Below are 19864 nucleotides of genomic sequence, written 5' to 3'. Positions count from 1 at the left end.
TAGTAAGCACCTGTTTTTTGAGTTTTAAGGAAGAAAGCTGTCTCAAGCTGGTCTGTGTTAATTACATACATGAGGCAACATGCCTCGAACTGCCTTCTGGTTTTGACAGACAGCTGTGTAACTGTCTCACATTTTGTTCCTTTACACTTAGTTTGAACTTGACTTCTGGCAGTAACGCTGCTTGATAACATTGCACGGTTCTCTTACATGGATAACAGCTGGATACGTGCTCAAATACCAACAAGATTGATTGTTTTTCACTCATCCCCCCAAAACCCACAATTTCATGCTGCTTTGTGTAGACAGAAATTTTAATGGTAGGAATGGAGCCGTGCTGATATCTGCATCCCTTAGCAGGGCTGTATCACACTTAGAATAAGCTTGCTGGTTAATAGGCTTAGGTTAATAGAGACTTGCATGCCAGTTTCAGTAACGAATCTACAGTTGCAACATACAAAGCATGTAAACATTCAGTGTAAACACTTATGTTCTGAAAATGAGCTGGAACCATTGTTTGTAAGTTGTGCTATAAACTTGTCTAAGTTGGCATAGACTGCTATCTGTTCTAAAGTATCCCTTCCCTTTAGAAAAGGAGAATGCAGCAGTGTTTTAAAATACTGAAATTGGAGTGAAATTAGGAATTTCTCTAAAACTTAGCTTCTAGACCCACTTGATGCAGTATACAGACCTGAGTATAGACATCACTTAAATGACCTTAATCAACATAGCCTTAAAACAAGACACGTAGTTATCAATGTGTGGAACTCCTTGATAAGAAGCTTCAGTTCTTTTTAACCAGTTTGCTAGCCTGCCTAGAGTTAACTGAAGAAGTATGTAATGTACTCTGAAGTCTAGCAGATTTCCCACTTACATTTTCTTCCCCAAATCTCGTCTACCTTGGGTAGTTTGTTTGGAAACACTTCAAGAATGATTCTTAATTAGAAGAGTTCTCAGACATGTCCAAGAAGGAAGGCAGGAGGCTGCTTGCAGGGAGACATACCTGCATCTTTCAAAATAACTTCTAGGAGGACCAAATTGCTAACTGTATGAGCTTGTGGGAACTCATGGTAACTTTTATTTTGAAGTGTTGTATTGTAATTGTTTCCTGGTATCTTGAATGCACTTCTCGGGCACTGTCCTCTAGTAGGGAAACTTTTCCTGAGTCTCACTGGGTGCTGGAAGAGGTGCTTGGCTTCTCAGAACCTTCTTGATGCAGTAAGGGAAATTTGGTACCTGCAAGGCTTGGGTAAAAATGTAATTTAGCTTCCGGCTTTTCAGGGCTGCTCTGCGTGACCCGGCTGGTTGCATGGGGAAAGAAACGGGCTGAACTGAAATGTGTTGCAGTCAGACTTGGGATTACAGTTGCTCTGAGGAAGTAATCGAAAGCCACAAGCTGGGCATAGAAATGTTGATTCTTAGAAGAATTTGTGCCTTCCACAATGGCTAGTCAGAGTTGGTCTAAGGTGTAATTGTTGCTGATTGGTTCATGTAAGTCTGTTGAGAAGCTGATTCTATGCCTTTGCAGTTCCCTTACTTCAAAGAAGCTCTGTGCTATTGCTGGAAACAATCTGACTGGAAAAGCAGAAGAACATGACTGTGCACTGCTGTAAAATAAACACTTGTGGGAACTAGCTGTCTGTTAGAAAGAACAAAACAGGTCTGATGCAGCTGAGTCAGTGATGATCTGTAGCCTTTATATAAATGGATAGGCTCTTGGTCCTTGGGATAAGCTGCAGCTGAACTTATTGCAGCAGTCTCCAAATTCAGATGGCCTCTTTTGATAAGAGCAACGTTACCAGTATTGAACTAACCCTGTGGAGTTACTGCTGAGGGTTCAGAACTGCCTTGGATGAGACTGAAGTCTCAGTATGTGCATCAATGGTAGCTAAGCAATAGACACTAAGCATGCTGCTTCTCTGTGTTATTCCTGAAAGCCTTGTGCTGCAGGGAAGTGAGGGAAATGATTATCTGGTCCTCATCACTGCCATAGATTCATAAAATATCCTAAGTTAGAAGAGACTCACAAGGATCACGTTCAAAAGAGGGGAGTAGCAGACAGCTCTCACATGTACCCCAGGATTCTGGGAGCAGGAAAGTCTTGGTGATGGACACAAATATGTGGTGCAACTTTAAAAAAAAAAAAAAAAGTGTGTGTGTATATATATATATACACATACACACATACGTGTGTGTGTGTGTAGGCAAAATAATAATAACAAATTTATACTAAATCATTTGATTTCTATTCAGTTGTCAAGGTACCTTATGTACAACCTGCATACATACTAACTGTAGCAATTTAAGACTGGCCAACTCTCACACAGAGAAAAGAGGGAAAAACTGACCAGACAGTCTTCGGATTATGGTTTAGGAATTTACATCTGTTCTGCCAGGCATCTCAGAAGGAACAGATCCAAAGAGTAGGTTTCTTTTGGATTTTCAATGATCCATGACCAGAGGATATTTGTCGAATTGTAGATTCATGGAATCATAGAATATTCTGACTTGGAAGGAACCCACAAGGATCGTCGACTCCAACTTCTGACTTCAAACAAGACCACCCAAAAATCAGGCCATGTGCCTCAGAGCATTGTCCAGGCACTTCTTGAGCTCTGGCAGCTTGGTGCTATGACCACTGCCCTGGGGAACCTCTTCTAGTCTTGACCACCCTCTGGTGAAGAACCTTACCCTAACACCCAACGTGACACGACTCTGTGCTGTTCCCTCAGGCCCTATCACAAAGAGCAGAGCTCAGTGTTGCCCCTCTGCTCCATGTGAGGAGCTGCAGCTGCCATGAGGCCTCCCCTCAGCTCCTTTGCTTTGGGCTGAGTAAACCCAGGGACCTCCACTTCTCTTCAGATCTTCCCTCTAGTTTTGTGTAATTCTTACATTGTAGTGCCCATAACAGCATGCAGTAGTGGTGGAGGCCCAGGTAGTTGTTAAGGTTTTTGAAGTATGACATTTCCCTGCTTGATGGAATAAGGATGGTACTGAACCTAAACAGGCAGCACTTTGCTTGCTCTTCAGTGTTCAGTTGACTAAATCTATGTGAGCTGCTGTTTGACAGTGTGGTAAATTAGCTGTTCACTTCAAACAGTGTCCGGCCTTGGTAGAAAAGAGATATATCATGTGATTTGTTTTGTGACATGTCGCTTACCTGAAATGACAGAGGGAAAATAGGCCTTCAATGAAGATAAATGATCTTAAAGGTGTCAGCAACATAGTAGTTCTGTGAAGATGCTCTCAGAGGTATCCGAATGTGTATCCTTTAAGGTTGTTGTATCCATGTGACCTTTAGGACTGATACAAATAAATAGTCTTGTGAAAAATCTTCTGGGGAATCTTACCATGCAACTTGTTCATTTAGTAGCAGAATGCACGATATTTAAATTTGACTATATTTTGTGGCTGTGGAAAAATGCTTTTTAGCTTCTGCTTTGTGCAGGCTGCAAATAGGCCAGATTTAAACTATAGAAAATTGTATGACTGACGTCAGTCCTTGGATCTGAAGGCTTGGGAGCGAATATAGTGCTTTCTAACAGTTTGGGTCCAGAGGAGAAGATCCTTTTGCTGACAATAAATAAATAGACACAAACACACACATATATAAAATAATAACAATAATAAAATGTTCTTGATCAAGGAAATGGTGGGTGGCACTGGTGTGAAAGAGTCAAGAGCACTACAAAATCATAGAGTGGCTTGTGTTGAAAGGGACCTCAAAGATATCGTCTAATTCCAACCCCCTGCCGCAGACAGCGTTGCCAACCACTAGATCAGGTTGCACAGGGCTCCATCCAGCTTGGCCTTGACCACCCCCAGGGACAGGTCAAGAGAAAGACTTAGTAAAGGAAGAGGTGCTAAAACTGCTTGGAGTGGTGGATGTCCCATGGGAGTTGGACTTGGTGCAGAACCCAAAATGAGGCATTGTCTCTCAGTGGCTGAGAGGTGCTATGAAGGAATAAAAAAATTCACACAAGAAGTAAATATGCTAAGCCCTGTGTTGTTTGTGTGACCATTGAGATGGCTGGCTTTTGCATCGTCTATCATAGAATCATAGAATTGCACAGGTTGGAAGAGACCTTAAAGATAATCAAATCCAACCACAACTATTAGTGCTGTTGCCATTTAATGTAGATAGCTCTTCCCAGTGCAAAAGGATAAAAGTAACAGAAATAATAGCGACAGAAGGTGAAAGTCTGTTGTGCTTTTAGTGCCAAAGGAGACCTGTCTCTGGATGCAAGGTTTACCCTCAGTGTTGTAGCACAGCTATACTGTTGGTCCCCTCGAGTTACACTGATGGGAACTGTAGCTTTGTGCACTGTTTACAAACAGTGCTTGCACACTTCTTGCCCACGTTGAAGAAATGAACTCTGCAAAGAAAATTTATTGCCTTATTTTTGGTGGTGAACCAGTAATTGTCGTGTTGCTCAGTATTATCTAATGAAGTTTGCAAGAGGTTACACAGCTTTACTTCTGCAAAGCCATATAATACATTATCTCATTCAAATAGAGTAGATTCTCAGGGAAAAAAAAGTAAACAACAACAACAAAAATCTGGAAAAAGAAAAAACACCACCACCAGGAGGAGGAGATTTGTGAGTAATTCAAAAAGAACTGCATGAAGTCATAACTAACCTACACTTGAATTAACAAACTTTAGCTCCTTAGGAATGGCAAATGCAATAGCAGTTTCTGAAAGCGATTCTCTCACAACTCTTCAGCCAGTTTTCTTGGTGTATTTCTGTCTGAGAGGGATTAATATGGCGTGCAAGGGAAGCTAGTGTAGCTTTCAAGTTCTAGGTTTTTCAAGGAGTAAGGATTTAAGAGTGAGGATAAGGATTAATGGTGTTCTTATATTTCCAAAAGGCTTTTCAAAAAAATTCAAAGATGAAAGCTCTTGAACTGGCATGTTATGGGACAAGAAGGAAGCTCCTTAAACACAAGAGCAAAACAAATGACATTGGTGCTCACTGGGGATGTCCTAGCTCTTATGGCATCTATGGTTTGTTTTTATTTTTTATTAGTTACAAATAATCACTGGGAAAGGAAGGGATGATAAATTTGAGGATTATGAATGGATAATTTGCCACGGAAACCTGTTTATGTATTGTTCTTACAATTCAGTTATCTAATAGAGTATTTATTAGTAGTATTTCTGCATAGCAGTTAGTCCAAGTTAGCAAGAAAGCCTTCAGACTTTTCCAAATTACTTGTACTATTCTCTTTGTAAGGAATTAGTGATACACAGAGTGACTTTACAGAAGTCTTTACAGGTTTGGTCTCATTAGGCATAAATATTTCCTATTATTCCTGAGAGTAATCTAAAATTTAACTGTTTCCTGAATACAGAAAGAATAAAGTTGGCATGGAATTTTTTCCTTTGCCTAAATGCAACCTAGCGCAGGGTTTTTGTTACTTTCTCTTTATCAGGAAGAGCATGGTGACAATCAAAAACATACAGCTTTGCTTAAAAGGATATTAACATGAAAAAAAATATATAACTTTTAAAAGGAGTGTGTTCATATTGGGATGAAATTATGACTGTGTTGTTCTGACTGAAATATTACATAAATTTTAATTGGCCGATGTTTTTTGCTTAATGGGCATATCATTCTCTGAAATGAGCAAGGATTGTTTCCAGTATTAGATACTCTTTTCAAGCTGACTTTAGCTTTAGAGCAAAGAAATTTTCACCTCTACTGCTTGCTGTCATAAGGGAAGGGGGGGGAAATCATTGCTTAGACTGAATAAAGCAATTACAGTTGTATACATGTGTACTGCTGAGGGGATTAAAAGAAGGAAGTAATTATAGAAGTAGCATCAGAATAGTTTAGCTCAGAATATACTGGAAAAAAAGTGTTAGAGGCAGCAATAATTAAAGAATTTGTTGGGGGAAGAAAAGGTTTTTTTTTTGTTTTGTTTTTTACTAATAAGAAATTTCTCAAGACAAGTGATATACTACCACAATATGAGGATATACTTCCACAACTTATGAGGAAGTCAGTGCTTGTTTTGCTGAGTTGTAATTATTGTCAGAATATATGAAACGCATCTAGCTGGTCTAATCATGAGCTAAGCATTAAATACAATAAGTAACTGAAATCTATGACTCCAATTCCATCTCTGTTGGATGGTGTTTGGCACAGTTGCTGTCTCACTTTCCTTTTGCTTGAAACTTGGCTGCATATAGCAATGTCATGGGCTCAGGATACGCCTCATTTAACACATGCCTGACAGGTTTTGTGACTGGAATGCATCTTGTAATTTGGGAATGCAACCAAGCTCTGTAATCTAATGATGTATAATTTTAATTAGCAGGATGTCATGTGTTACTTTCTCTTTTATTGAAAAAAAAATTGTTTCTTGTGCTATAACTTCTGTCAACTGTGTTTTGATAAACACAGAGAAGTGTGGTGAACTTACTAATGTGAATATTTATCAAGGAATGACTTTCCTGGGTGCCACCTCCTCCTAGTTTTAGGCTATATATGAAGTTGCTCTTGTGTGTGTGACAGCACTGTTATCCTGAATAAACATTTTCAGCCTAAACTGTGTAGGATTAAGAAACATTAAATCCTCAGTCATCTGTTCAGGACCCAATGGATCTGAAGTAGAGTAAGAGATTGGACATTAGGAAAGCAAACACTTCAAAATAAATAATTAAATAAATTCATTTTAAACAGCAGTAGATAGGAACCTTGTGACATTCCAGGTTTGGCTTTAGCCATCTGCTGCCTCAGTCCAAATTTTGGCAGCTAGGCTCATCTCAAGTTATCCGAGGAAGCTGACGCACACAGTAAATGCATTCTAGGTACTTGAACACACTAGAAATAATGCCTAATGGGAAACAGTCATATCTAGAGGTTAAAACTTTTCCTGTGGGATTATAGTCTTAACAGTGGAATTACTTGGCATTATAAGTACTCTTGTCAAATGTAGGCTTTTTGTTTTAGTTTATGATGTCACTGCAAAACAAAAAGAAGCTGAGATGTGTAAAAGGCAGTACAGAGATAGGTAGCATCAGGGCCTGTGCATGGAAAAGGGAAAAAGCCCTTCGAATGTTGGTCAGGGTGAAGGGCTGCAGAAGGCCCCTTGACATTGCTCTGTTGATGGAGATTTAGAATGAGTAACTTTTGTTTCCAGAAAAGCATTTAAGCATGTGTTAGTGGCCTGAAGTGTTGCCGAGGGGAAAGAAGTATTTGACTTCTTGTGGTTAACCCAGCATTGTGAGATGAAGTAGAAAAACATGAAAGCATAGTGTTTTAAATACTTGGAATGCTCGATGCTTTCGGTAATTTGACAGGCTAATGATGGCATGGATTTTATTCTCAAGGACTTTCCAGTACGTATCAGTCAGTTGTTCTTTTCTGAAGTTTCACCAGTCTCTTCTTACATCTGTTTAGTTCTTTCAGTGAAGTCAAAATACTTTCAGAAAGCTAATGACTAAGTTAGGCTTTTGATGAAACAGCTTTTCTACTAAAAGATTCTACTCTTAAGATTTCTCTGGAATGTATTTTCCAATCTTATTTCTTAATCAAGCTGTGTTTACAGTCAGAAATGACTTGCTTCATGAGTGTGGAAGTAAGTGTCAGGGCTTGGAAGAGGCATGGCAGTGAGGTCTGGGCTGTTAGCTGGTGGCATAGAACCATGTCTGTTCGCTTGCTGACTGCAGAGTAGGCCGCTTCATAAGAGAAGCCTCACCACCTTCTCCATGTTATGTGTGACCATGAATACAAAGGAAAGCTTTTCAGCAGCTTGATGTGTATGGGAAATGAATCAAAATCTGTCATTAGTTGCCTAATAACTCACCTTTAAGTCTGTAATAACTTTCCTTGACCCCTTCTGAGGAAGGGAACAATCTGGGAATCCTTTGCATGAACGTTGCCAGTTCGCAATGCAGAATTAACAGCATCAGGCTACTGAAGTCCTAATTTGTTAGGCATCACTTCAAAAAGAAATAGCGTGGGGTCTTAAAGCAAAGAAAATTGTGTTAGATGACATTGCTGTTACAGAAATGGTGATCACAGTAGCCATCAGCCATCCTTTTAGTAAATGTGGCAGACAATAGAGTGTGTAATCTACTGCAGTCTGGAACAGCAGCTAGTTTTATTTCTGCAAAGTATGTCTGCCTCCTAGGATTAAGCTTCAGAACAAAACAAAATTTGGCTTTGAAAACTCAGCAAAATTCAGGACTGATTAATTTACTGCTTGGAATGCAATTTTTGTAAGAAACTAAACTTGTCACTACAACACTGCTGGGCACATATAGGGTTGAAAGGCAATCTATTTAAGAACTACCTGTTCTGAGCATCTTCCTCTATAGTGCTCTCACCTTAGGTCTTCCATCTAGTTACAATTGCCCCTTCATAAGCCAGGCTCAGATATCTACAGTAAAGCAGCAGTGGCAGCGTGCCGTGAAGTGATTTGACTACTTTACACTTTGACTCCTTTCAGTTGAGCGTGTTTTAACTTGTGGGATCATGACTTGTGAACACATAGAGTGCTCTACAAGCTTTGCTTTTTGTTTGCATGCATTTACTGTGAAGCAAGTGAGGAGTTTCTATAGTCTTCTAAGTTGGTAGGAGGTCTTTCTCTTAAAAGTAGGAAAACCACCCTCCAGAGCAGAAGACCTTGGCATTTTTAGCATATTCTCCAGGTCAATTTGTCACTATTACCTTCTGGTATAATAATATTATGGACTTTTTTTTTTTTTTTTTTTCCAAAGAAAAAGGTCATGTGATAGCTTGAGGCTATGGAACATACCCAGTTCCATGGATTTCAATGTAATGTATGCAAAGGCATATTAGATTTTTCAGTGTATTAAAGGTGTTTTTAAAAAACTTTAGAAGAGATTAAAATGGCATGACAGCTGAAACATATGGGGACAGTTCTTAACACTGCAGCCTCTTGGTATGTAGATCTGTCTGGTCTTCATTGAACTAATTAGATTAAACAAAGGCTTTCCTGAGATAATCACTTTGCAAGCCTTTTCCTATATTACAGCAGCCAGCTTTAGTGTGTTGCTGAAGGTCAAATGCTAGTACCAGCAAATACTTAAAATCTGAATGCATAGTGCTCATGCAGATGAATAAATTAAATTGAGTATCACAGGATATGCAATTGTTGAAGTTCTGGCTCCTAAGGAGCATGAGTTCATTGGAAATCTTAAGATTTAATTTTCTTAATTCATACTAAAAGGTTTCCTGATGATTGGTGACTCCTGGGTGATGCCAGCATTAAACACAAATTGAATAATAGGAAAGGTTTAGGTGGTTCTTTGGTATATTAGTTCCTGTGCATTTGGGCAATAGTAACTGTACTACCTTTGACCTCTCCTATTCACATTTGATTGTGTTGCCACTTCAAACTATTACTTCAAGGTAGTCCTAATTTTAACCAGTGTAGAAGGAGGATTATAGCTTGCTTCCAAATAAAGGGCTTAGTCTTACTTATGTCTATGAAGGACTATTTCGGGAGACCCTTTTTGAAGCATGATTAGCTTTCAGGGCTGTCTCAATAGCAACTGTATGTTTTTGTTTTTTGTTTTTTTTTTTTTCTTTTTTTTTCAGGGAGAGGAAAGCTAACACAGTTTTGTATTTATAATATTATAAAATATCTGCAAAAAACATTGCAGTTTCTTCTAGCTTGGTCAACACGTTATGTGCTGGTGGCACTGGACAGAGTTGTAGTCTATAGTCTTGTCATGCCGTGGTAAACATCTCTATGCATATGTGTTTGACTTTGGCATTTTTTGACTCCTGAGTTTGACATACAGTAACTTTAAAGTTGCTGCTAGTGTTAAACAGGATGTGCCTAATAACAGACTGACTTCTCTCTCTTAAACATCTGGTATGCAGCTTTAACCTGGACAGTAGCTTATCTTCAGATGAATTAAAACTTTTGACAAGCTGGAATTCATGTAATGATGTGCAAGCAACTGGTAGTCGTGGTAACCATTACCTGATTACAAAATTTGAGATATTTGCAGACTGGAATCTTAGAGTGAGTTGCTTCAGAGCTTATGGTGCTCAAATAATGCATTTCAAATGGCTGCTGTAGAGTTTAGAGTTTAGAACTGGAACACTGATCAAAACTAGTAAAATAGCAGAGTACTGGGAGAAAGAAATATTAGATGACCTTAAAGAATATACTTTATTTGCTGATACTTGAATTTCAGTATTTACAGCTCCCTTCTACGTTGTCACTTTCTTGTTACCGCAGCAGACTGTTGGAACTTGCTGTAACAGGAAATGATTAAAGTTGCAAGGTTTGACTTTAAGGATATTTCTTAAAGAAACGTGTAGTCATATATTTCAGTAGAAAACAGCAGAGAAAACTAGGTCAGGATACACATCCATTCTCAACTTGTGCTTTTGCACTGTTGAAATGCTTGACAAAAAAAAAATGTAGCTGCTGGAGTAGATTGATTTTTGATCTGTTTTCGTGTAACAATTGTTGATGTTCAGCAAAGTTTTTTTTTTTTTTATGATTTGGATCTTCTCTTGCTCAGAATTCAGAATTTAAAGAGCTTTTGCTTCTATTCCTCTGAATTTTCCAGAAATATTTCTGAACTGGGATGTGCAAAATAGTCCGTAACGTTACAACATCTGATCTGCAGAAATGCACTGTTTTTGTATTAATGTAAGATTCTTGAGGATGTCTGTGAACCCTGAAGATCTGTGGGTATGTTAGGACACCAGAATGTATGAGAAGTCCTTTCAGTATAAAAACAGTTAGCAATAGGTAGTCCCTAGAGTGTTATGCCTTAGTGGAAATGAATCCAGGTGACAGAAAAATGCTTGGGCTGGAGTGCGAAGCACAGTATGAGTTACTAAGTGATGTTATTGCTCTTCTCATGACATCACATGAAAACAAGTACTGGTATGGCTTAGAACTCCATCGCAAGGCTTTGCAGTGGGAAGTTAGCAATGACTAGAACTGTAGCTTTTCTAACCTCATATCTGTGCCTGAATTTGGGAGTTATTTGGGCCTGAGGTGCAGAGCTATTGTTAGAATATTGAATTGAGCTTTTCTGGGCAGTCTTAATTATATTTGAATCAATTTTGATTATTATTAGTTGTTGGACTTTCTGTTTGGTCTATTCTTCTATAATTATCAGCTACTGTATCTTTTTCATGTCTATACAAACTCATTTGCCTGATCTGTTTCTTATTACACTGTTGCAACTTGTGACCAGTTGCCGGTTGGTAGTAGGTACCAGTTGGCCTACAAATTCAACTTTTGGTGGTTAAACAAAGGTGGATGGTGCCTTTAAAGAGCATTCTTTCATATGTGATTTACATGAGCTCCATCACTTACAGGATACCATATCTGACTGTAACATGTTCTGCTGAAGAATACAGCTGAAGAAAACTGCATCCTGGCATGTAGGTTAATGCTGGCATGGAGAAAGCTATAAAAGTTTAAAATGGAATTTTTATGGTAGTTAACTTGATATTATAGGATGCAGAAATTTTATGTGTATAAATACTGTTTTATGCCTTTTATCTCTCACTGGAAAACGGCCATAGATTATCATTTTTATCAGATTTTTTTAGCTGTAGGACCAGAAGAACAGCTATAGTGATGACATTTTCACTCCTATGTCTGTATCAGTGGTTGTCTTCAGTGTAAATGCAGTGCTATAACTAGGTGTCCAAAATGGTGGATTGGATATGGATGTAGCTGATTGCTTATGGAGCAGAGAACGGAGACTTTCCAGAACATTTAAATTTCAGGTTATTAGGTTCTTATTTGTAGATGTCACCATGGCTGAGCCAAGTGGTCTTCTGACCTGGCAGTAGCTGGAAATCTTTCCTTTGTGACTCTTTGCGTTTGCTAATGAAAGAGTCCATTATATGATTAGTTTTCAGTGCAACAGTAGTAAAGTTTCTAGATGAGAATCACTAAATTTGAATACCTCTTGTGGCCTGGTTGGGTGAGGAACAAGCAAGTGGTGGTATGTTAGACCAATGGACATGTGTTGGAGTTGTGTTGACCTGGAAGTGCCCAAGTTATTTTCCATCTGAAGCTGGCAACTCTAATGTCTCAAGAGGGAATATATGGTTAATTGTGCTCACCTTGACCTGTTAGGTTGTTAAAGCTGACCTACATGACGAGGCTCCTGTCTTCTGCATGAAGCAGATTTTTATATAGGCATGAATAGTTTGTGGATTCACTGTTTTGTTAAATGGATACATGTGTACATGCAGGAAATGTCACCTGAGCAGGAAATTACAAATATAAAGTGCCTATGCAGGTCAAATCCTTTGGGTTGGTGTTAACTGGAAGAGCTGACCTTAGTCTCCCATATCCCTTTTTTAGGAGGATTGCACTCTGCATTTTTTTTTTCTCTGTTCAAAGAATAAAATTAAGATTCTGTGTGGCTGGGTTGTGATGAAATGGACTGCAGTGAGGTGCTAAAACTGCTTGGACATGAAAATGTGTTAAGATGTAGGTCTGCCTGAAAATATATTCCTAGTGACACTACAAAACTGGTTCATGTGTGGTTTTAGCTTGCTGTTTAAGCTGTTATCCTTGGGATTTGCACAAATGAGTTCATGCATGTGCTCGGAAGCTTGCTCATCTTGAGCTCTGAGACTTCTCTGGTACTTTTGTGATAGTTCAGTATTTGTGATTTGAGCGTATTGTTGTTACTGTGTGTGTTGCCCATAGTGGATGTTTGATATTTCATTTCCCTGGGAGCTGATTTATTTCCAGACGTATATAGAGGTTTCCTGTTGGTGACGAACCATAGGGATATACCAAGCAAAATCTAAGATGTGAAGACAACGGCTCTTCTGAGAGGTTGGGGAGTACAATAATGTAAGGTTGTTTTGGGACAGGAAGCATCTATTTTATGCCTTGTCACTCTGCCAGCTGAATTCTCACTAAAAACATTGTGAGAAATATCTAGAACTTATTCTCGGGCAAAAATTTGTTCTGTAGCCTCAGTAAAATAGCATTGTCTTGCAATGTCATATATTAATCTGTGTTTACTCTTTCTGTAGATTGTGCCTGTCATTTGGCTTGGGGAACACAGCTCGCCATGGGACGACCTCAAAGATATCTCTCCAAAATGGGTCTCTTACTTGGGTGATGTGTCTGCTGCCTTGACTGTCTTCATACCCAGAGGATTTATTTTCCTTTTGGAAATATTTTAAGTTGAAGTTTTGTTCCTTACTGGAAATTATCGAAGTTAAAGACTACGTTCAAGATGGGTGATATGGCAAACAACTCGGTTGCATATAGTGGTGTAAAAAATGCTGTCAAAGAAGCTAATCATGGAGAATTTGGAGTCACTCTTGCAGAGCTCCGTTCTCTTATGGAACTTCGAGCTACAGATGCACTGCATAAAATACAGGAATGCTATGGAGATGTGCAGGGCATCTGTACAAAATTGAAAACTTCACCAAATGAAGGTAAGACGATTTTCACATTATTACTGAGAAAACTCCACTTAGGAAATGCTTCAGTCAAACTAGTTTGTTTGTCACTGTTGTTTTAATATAGGAAAGTTTATAAAGGTATTTCGGTTACTATAATAATAAAATAGTGTTTCTTCTCTAAGGCAGGTTAATACTTCAGTAAATAAGCAAGGGTTTCCAACTGGTCCAACTATGCATCATTTTGAATTAGTGGCAAAACTGCACATAGGAGGAAGCTTGTATGTAGGAATCCAGATAGGAAATAGCAATGCAAAATAGCAATGTTTAACGTGCTACGAATGTGTAAGTTTGTGAACTTTGGGTTGCATGAACAATTTACATCATGCTGTCATAGAACAATGTTCTAGTAGTCTAATGCAGGACTAATTAGTTCTTGTGTGTTGTGACCCAGCTTTTGCATTCCTTAATATAGCAATTTTTAAAACTAGTGAAATCTGTTATGTAATTGTACTATGGTACAATACTATGGTATTTCTAAGCCACATCTAACTTAAGTTCATTATTCACTATTCTTCTGTAATTTTCAATTGATCTACGAGATTAACTGTTGGTATAGCTTCAGGCACTGAGAGGTACTGTGACCATGAGTAGGAGGTATGCAAAGTAATCACGCATTCTTGGTCTCTAGAAATAAGGATCTTTTAAACAAGTCTTTGCCATTTCAGACTCAGTGGCATTCTGCAAATGTCACTATTTATAAATGTAATGAGTCTACTTGCTGAGAGCTTTCCAGAAGTTTTCTTGAAGACTTAACCCTCTTTTCCAGTCGAAATGAAAACTGTAAGTTTTTATTTGTGAAAGAATTAGGCTCCAGATGTATTGCTTAAGTTATCTAAATTATATTATCTCATTGAAATAATTTTTTAAACATGTTTTGCTTATGTTAAGTTGGTGTCCTCCTGTTGATAGAGATTGATACCAAATACCAAAACCAAGATATCTTTGCAAATTCTGGTGTCTCTGCATCTAAGCACTCTTACAGCTTTTAACCGGCTTGATGTTGGTAGCAGTGAAGTACTTGCTGTCTTAATTCTGGAGAGGTATTGCTTTCTGTCCTTCTGAAATGCTATGGGAATGTTTGTCTCCTTGTCTCCAGAACAGCCTAGTAATGCCTACATGTGGGACCTATTGTAGGGAACCTGCTTTATCAGAAGAGTTGATCTCAATGATCTCTTGAGGTCCCTTCCAACCCCTGCAATTCCATGTTTCTGTGTAATGCTGAAGGATACTTCTCTGTGCATCTGCATGTAGTGTATTTTGGCTTTATCTACCAGATTCCTTAAGTCCAGATTGCTGAAATGATTTTAGAAGGTCAACTGGCTTCCTTTTAACAAATGGCAAGTAGCTAGCACATATACCTGATGTACCAGTAGACCACTTTTAGGCTGACAGAGAAACGCATACAACCTGAGGGATGCAAACTCTGTTTCTCATCGTCAGCTGTTTTAAAGTTAGTGCATGTGTACAAACAATGTAATGTTCTTAGGGTAAGAGCGGTGGATTCCTGGCACCCCTGTGAACCTGTTGAATGGTATTGAAAGTTGGTTTTGTTTTTTTTTAGTGAGAAGGGAAACTTCAGTAGTATTCAAAAAATGGGGGCTGAAGTGAGGGTGAAATCCAATTTTTCAGTGGTCTGTGAAGCTTAAGGCCCTTTATTACTGCAAGCTATAAGGATGCATGACCATGAAAAGCACCAAGCAGATGGCGTACTGCAGGATTCACTTCATGGGTGTCCTGTAACGTCACATAGCTAGGTACCCCTCTTTGCAGACTGATTCTCCTGTACTGAGAACTGCACGATCAAAGCCTTTCCTTTTAAAAGAGGTTAACATTTTAGATGTGTTTAACAATCACTAAATTGATAAAAAGATACGGCTTTTTTAGAAGTGTGATAGCAGCTCAAAAATTCACAAGGATTCAATAGCTGAACTTGATAATTACATCAGAAAAGGTTAAGATGAGTTACAAATTGTACAGAAATGGTGTTTTGGTTCTAAATCCCTACATGAATTTTTAGAGAATAAGGTTGTCTTGGAGTGGTGTTACTGTAGAATTAATGTAGAGGGAGAGCTAGGTCTCGATGTTGTTATTCAAGTTGTAAATGTAGAAGCAGAGAAATTTCTAAGGAGAAAACCTGAACAGGACTATGAAAGCTGCCTAGGACTTAAGTATGATCATCATGAGTTCGTTCCAACTCAGAATAGTCTATGCTTCTGTTCTGCTCTGTGCATTATACTACTTCGAGTTCTTTGAAGTATTGCGTGCATATTTGCAAGGCCTAATGACACTTCTTTCTGTTCAGAAGGTCTCTGTATGATATGAAATGCTGACTTGCATAATTACCAGTGGCTTCACTGCAAAAGTACAGATAGTTTTGAAATGGAGTGAACAAGTTCAGTGTGTTATTGCTTGTTTTGAGGCTGTTGACAACATAAGATAATGTCTATTTTCAGACAAAATGAAGATCAGACCTACTTGATATAAAATCTGAAATAGAAATAGGAACTGTCCAGTTGACCAGTATAACTTTAAATCAAATACTTAGTATTTAATGTTTATGCTTATGTCATTTTTATGTGTACAAACTCAAATAAATTCAAACACATGATTGTTTGATGTATCTGCGGTAAAAAAATCCTCCTTGTTTTCTGGAGAGAGACCGCCATGAATGTTCCCATAAATCTACATCATTTTGATTGTTTACTAGCTCCTACTTGATTCTAGGAAATGACCATTGGAGATGTTAGATTATCCATTTAATATGAAAACCAGTTGCGTACTTGCTGGTTACTAGGGTATTTTTAATGCAGCAAAAAAAGTTCATTCATTTTCCCTTCAAAAAGGAGCTAGCGGTGTAAATTGAAATTTGTAGTGAGGCATTAGGCAACTGACTGTTGTTGAGGGCTTAAACAGGAACTAAACATATGGAAGACCTTGCACTTAATATACTTGGTATTTTTTTATTATTATGGACTTAGCTAACTGTTGAACCATGCAGCACTTCCTGTTGAATGTCTTTTGCTCTTAATTACTGGTGTCCATAAGGAGGGTGCAAGAATTGAGGCAGTGAAAAGGATTCAGAAAGAAATATACTACCTAAGAAAGAAGATGGATATAAAGCTGAGGTGATAAACTGTAAGGACTGACTACCTATGCAGTACCACATACACTCTCTGACGGGGGATGTGAAGAGATGGAAGCTTCAGAACAGTCAACAGCTGCTGTCCAGATGGAAGCAGCACTGTGGCTGCCACTCACCTTGTGATTCCTGGGGACCTGCAGCAACTTTCATAGAGCTTTGTATAATAAATAATGCGTAAACATGACATTCACAGTATTTTACATTATTAATTGTATTAAACATATCATGAAAGTATTAGATGAATTATAGGATCCTGGGATGCTCTTTCTGGATGCAGAATCCATACTGTGGCAACCAGAGCTGGAGTCCCTGCTACGGTCTCTGTAGTTCTACTACAGCGGTTCTACTATGTAGGTTGCTCTGGAAGTAATGTCACCTATTTATTTCCATGGAAACTACAACAGATGCAAAGAGCACAATGACGCTATTTGATAAAGCTAATTCTCAACTACAGAACACTATTTTTCAACATTGTCACCACTGCTAACAGTGTATTTTTGCCTGTGTTCTGTGCTCTTGAAAATCTGCTCAGTGGAGGTGACCATCTGTCACTGATGCTGAAACACAACACCCCCTGCCTCATTGTGCTCACATCTACTGTTTGGTCTCCATAAACGGTCAGCAAGTATCAATGAATGTTAAGAGGTGTAATTTTTTCCACGTGGAGGAATTTCGTTCCACACATTTGCTTAATTCGTGTTCCCATGTCAGGTGTCATTTTGTCCAACTGCCTCCCTGCTGCCATCTGTAGTAGAATAATGGTGGGAAGGTTCAACCTTTACCACTGTACCACTGCCAACATCCACCTCTGATGCAGCAAAGCAACATAATAAAATAGGAGGCATTACTTTTGGGGCATCCTTCTAATAATCTTGTCTTGTACACTTATTTACTTCTTTTTGACAGTGTCTGTCACTTTGTCACCATGTTAAGTTCAAGTAGGTAGACCTTCATTTTATGTATTATTGGGGAAATGTGGATTATGAAATATAGCAAGCCTGGTTTAAGAATGACACCTATGTAAGTATACTTGATGTGTTTTTTCAGTATTATTATAAAATATGGAGTGACACATGACTCCATGAATGGGGAATCACTAACTTTGTCTTCTTACTAAATAGGTTTAAGTGGAAATCCAGCAGATATAGAAAGGAGAGAAGCAGTTTTTGGGAAGAACTTTATACCTCCTAAAAAGCCAAAAACATTTCTTCAGTTAGTATGGGAAGCACTACAGGATGTTACACTAATTATATTAGAAATTGCAGCCGTAGTGTCCTTGGGCCTTTCTTTTTACCAGCCTCCTGGAGGAAATGAAGCATGTAAGTAAATATTTGAAAAAGTAGATACCTACCTCTGTTATACTACTGACTTGCCTTGTCCAGCATGCTACTACTGTGAATCTGATGGAAGACAATAAGACTGTGGAAACGAAGCTGATCATTCCTTATGGAGACAACACTAGGTCTCTAGCTTGCCTTAAAAAGGCAACACAGGATTTCCCTTGTCATGATCTAGGCTGATTCTAGACAAACTAGTGGGAAAGCTGAAATATTAGCAGCAGGAGCTATGACCTTTCTGAGATCAACCAAGCTTCTGTGCAAGTATCTTCTTAGCTTCATCTCAAATATTTAAGCAATTTGTAAGTTGTGTTCATTTGTTTTCTTTAGGAAGTCAGTATGTCTTAATTTTTTTCATGATTTGCACTAGGACACTCATAACTGTCCAATTTAAGAAATGAAGCTAAAAGTTCAAAATGGAAGATGGAGGGATCTGGCCTTAGTTAAACCAAACTTTAGCAATTGCATCTGGTTTGTTGGGAGAAGGGTAAAGTAGGAAATGTTGGCGTCAGGAGGTGGATAAGTAATTGTCCAATACTTTGCTAAGATAATGCAAACTGGGTAACTTGCTCTATCAGCTTCTCTTGTGTTCGTATAAACACAGATATTCTTTGTGTGCTACCCTTATTGAAAATAATCTAAAATTGCCATAAAGGCTAGCAAAGAAAATGTTTAGCAAACATTCTTCTGTTTGGGAAAACTTTTGTTTTATGAAATAATTACTGATGCAAGTCTTCTGCTCTAAATGCTCTAAATCTTGTTTTCTACAGTATGTGGATCAGTAAATGTTGGTGAAGAGGAGGAGGAATCTGAAGCAGGTTGGATTGAAGGAGCAGCAATCCTCCTTTCTGTAGTTTGTGTGGTATTAGTAACAGCTTTCAATGACTGGAGTAAAGAGAAACAATTTCGAGGACTGCAGAGCCGTATTGAACAAGAACAGAAATTCACAGTCATCAGAGGTGGCCAAGTCATCCAAATACCAGTAGCTGACATAATTGTTGGAGATATTGCACAAGTAAAATATGGTAAACATATTTTTAGAGTTGAACTTTATTTTGTTTTCAAAGAAGTATCTGAAGTCAACATAAGTAATGATCTCTTGTAGGTGACCTTTTACCAGCTGATGGCATACTTATTCAAGGAAATGACCTCAAAATTGATGAAAGCTCACTAACTGGAGAGTCTGACCATGTTAAGAAGTCTTTGGACAGAGATCCTATGCTGCTTTCAGGTGTGTAGCATTCAGCAATTCTTGAAAAACGTGATAATTTTCCTTTGGGAACTGGTTATTTTAAATTGTGATATTTAAATCTAGTGAACGACCTTATCTATGCTGATGTCTTCTGCAAAACTTTGTCCAAGGGAACAGATTCTTAAAGCTGATGAACATTTTTTGTGGTTGATTATGGCTTTATTTTCCAGATAGTTTTAGCAATTATATTACTGTGTTTTCAGGTATCTATGTGGATAATCTTATGATTCTGTCACTATGAAGTTTGAGAATGGATTTCCTTTTCATACAATTGTTGAAGTTTCAATGAAAAATGCAATACCCTTTTCCAGGTACTCATGTGATGGAAGGCTCTGGAAGGATGGTAGTTACTGCTGTAGGTGTGAACTCTCAGACTGGAATCATCTTTACCTTGCTTGGGGCTGGAGGAGATGAAGAGGAGAAGGAAAAAGAGAAGAAGGACAAGAAAAGTAAGCATAATAATCTTTTTTTGCTAGGAAGGGGGAGGGGTGAACTCTTGAATAATATCAAATGGTAAAGTATTGTAGTCACCTGGATCTAGAAATCTTTAAGTGTTTTACTTTCAGTGGGTTCACAAAACAAAAAAAGGGTCCAGTGACCTGAAAGTGTACACCATTAAAAAAATCACATAACACAAGCTTAATTAACAACTTCTGGTCACACTGATGAATTAGGGGTTGGG

The 19864-nt window shown here is 38.3% G+C and overlaps 1 protein-coding gene across 23 annotated transcripts in view; it reads left to right on the top strand.

Annotated features, from left to right (window-relative positions):
• The window catches only part of ATP2B1 (ATPase plasma membrane Ca2+ transporting 1), a 58402-nt gene that overhangs the window by 14809 nt on the left and 23729 nt on the right, over positions 1 to 19864 (top strand). For all 23 annotated transcript variants that reach the window (XM_040701518.2, XM_040701002.2, XM_040701102.2 and 20 more), the window contains 5 exons: positions 13014 to 13424; positions 17715 to 17912; positions 18701 to 18955; positions 19036 to 19161; positions 19494 to 19631. In XM_040701518.2, coding sequence (XP_040557452.1) covers positions 13220 to 13424; positions 17715 to 17912; positions 18701 to 18955; positions 19036 to 19161; positions 19494 to 19631 — 922 coding nt within the window. In that variant the 5' untranslated portion in view covers positions 13014 to 13219. Of the gene's footprint in view, positions 1 to 13013; positions 13425 to 17714; positions 17913 to 18700; positions 18956 to 19035; positions 19162 to 19493; positions 19632 to 19864 lie in introns of those variants that run through there.

This window comes from Gallus gallus, chromosome 1 (genome assembly GCF_016699485.2).
Source record: "Gallus gallus isolate bGalGal1 chromosome 1, bGalGal1.mat.broiler.GRCg7b, whole genome shotgun sequence".
NCBI classification, from domain to species: Eukaryota; Metazoa; Chordata; class Aves; order Galliformes; family Phasianidae; genus Gallus; species Gallus gallus.
The sequence above is the reverse complement of the archived record's forward strand: the minus strand, read 5'-3'. Positions and strand labels throughout refer to the sequence as shown.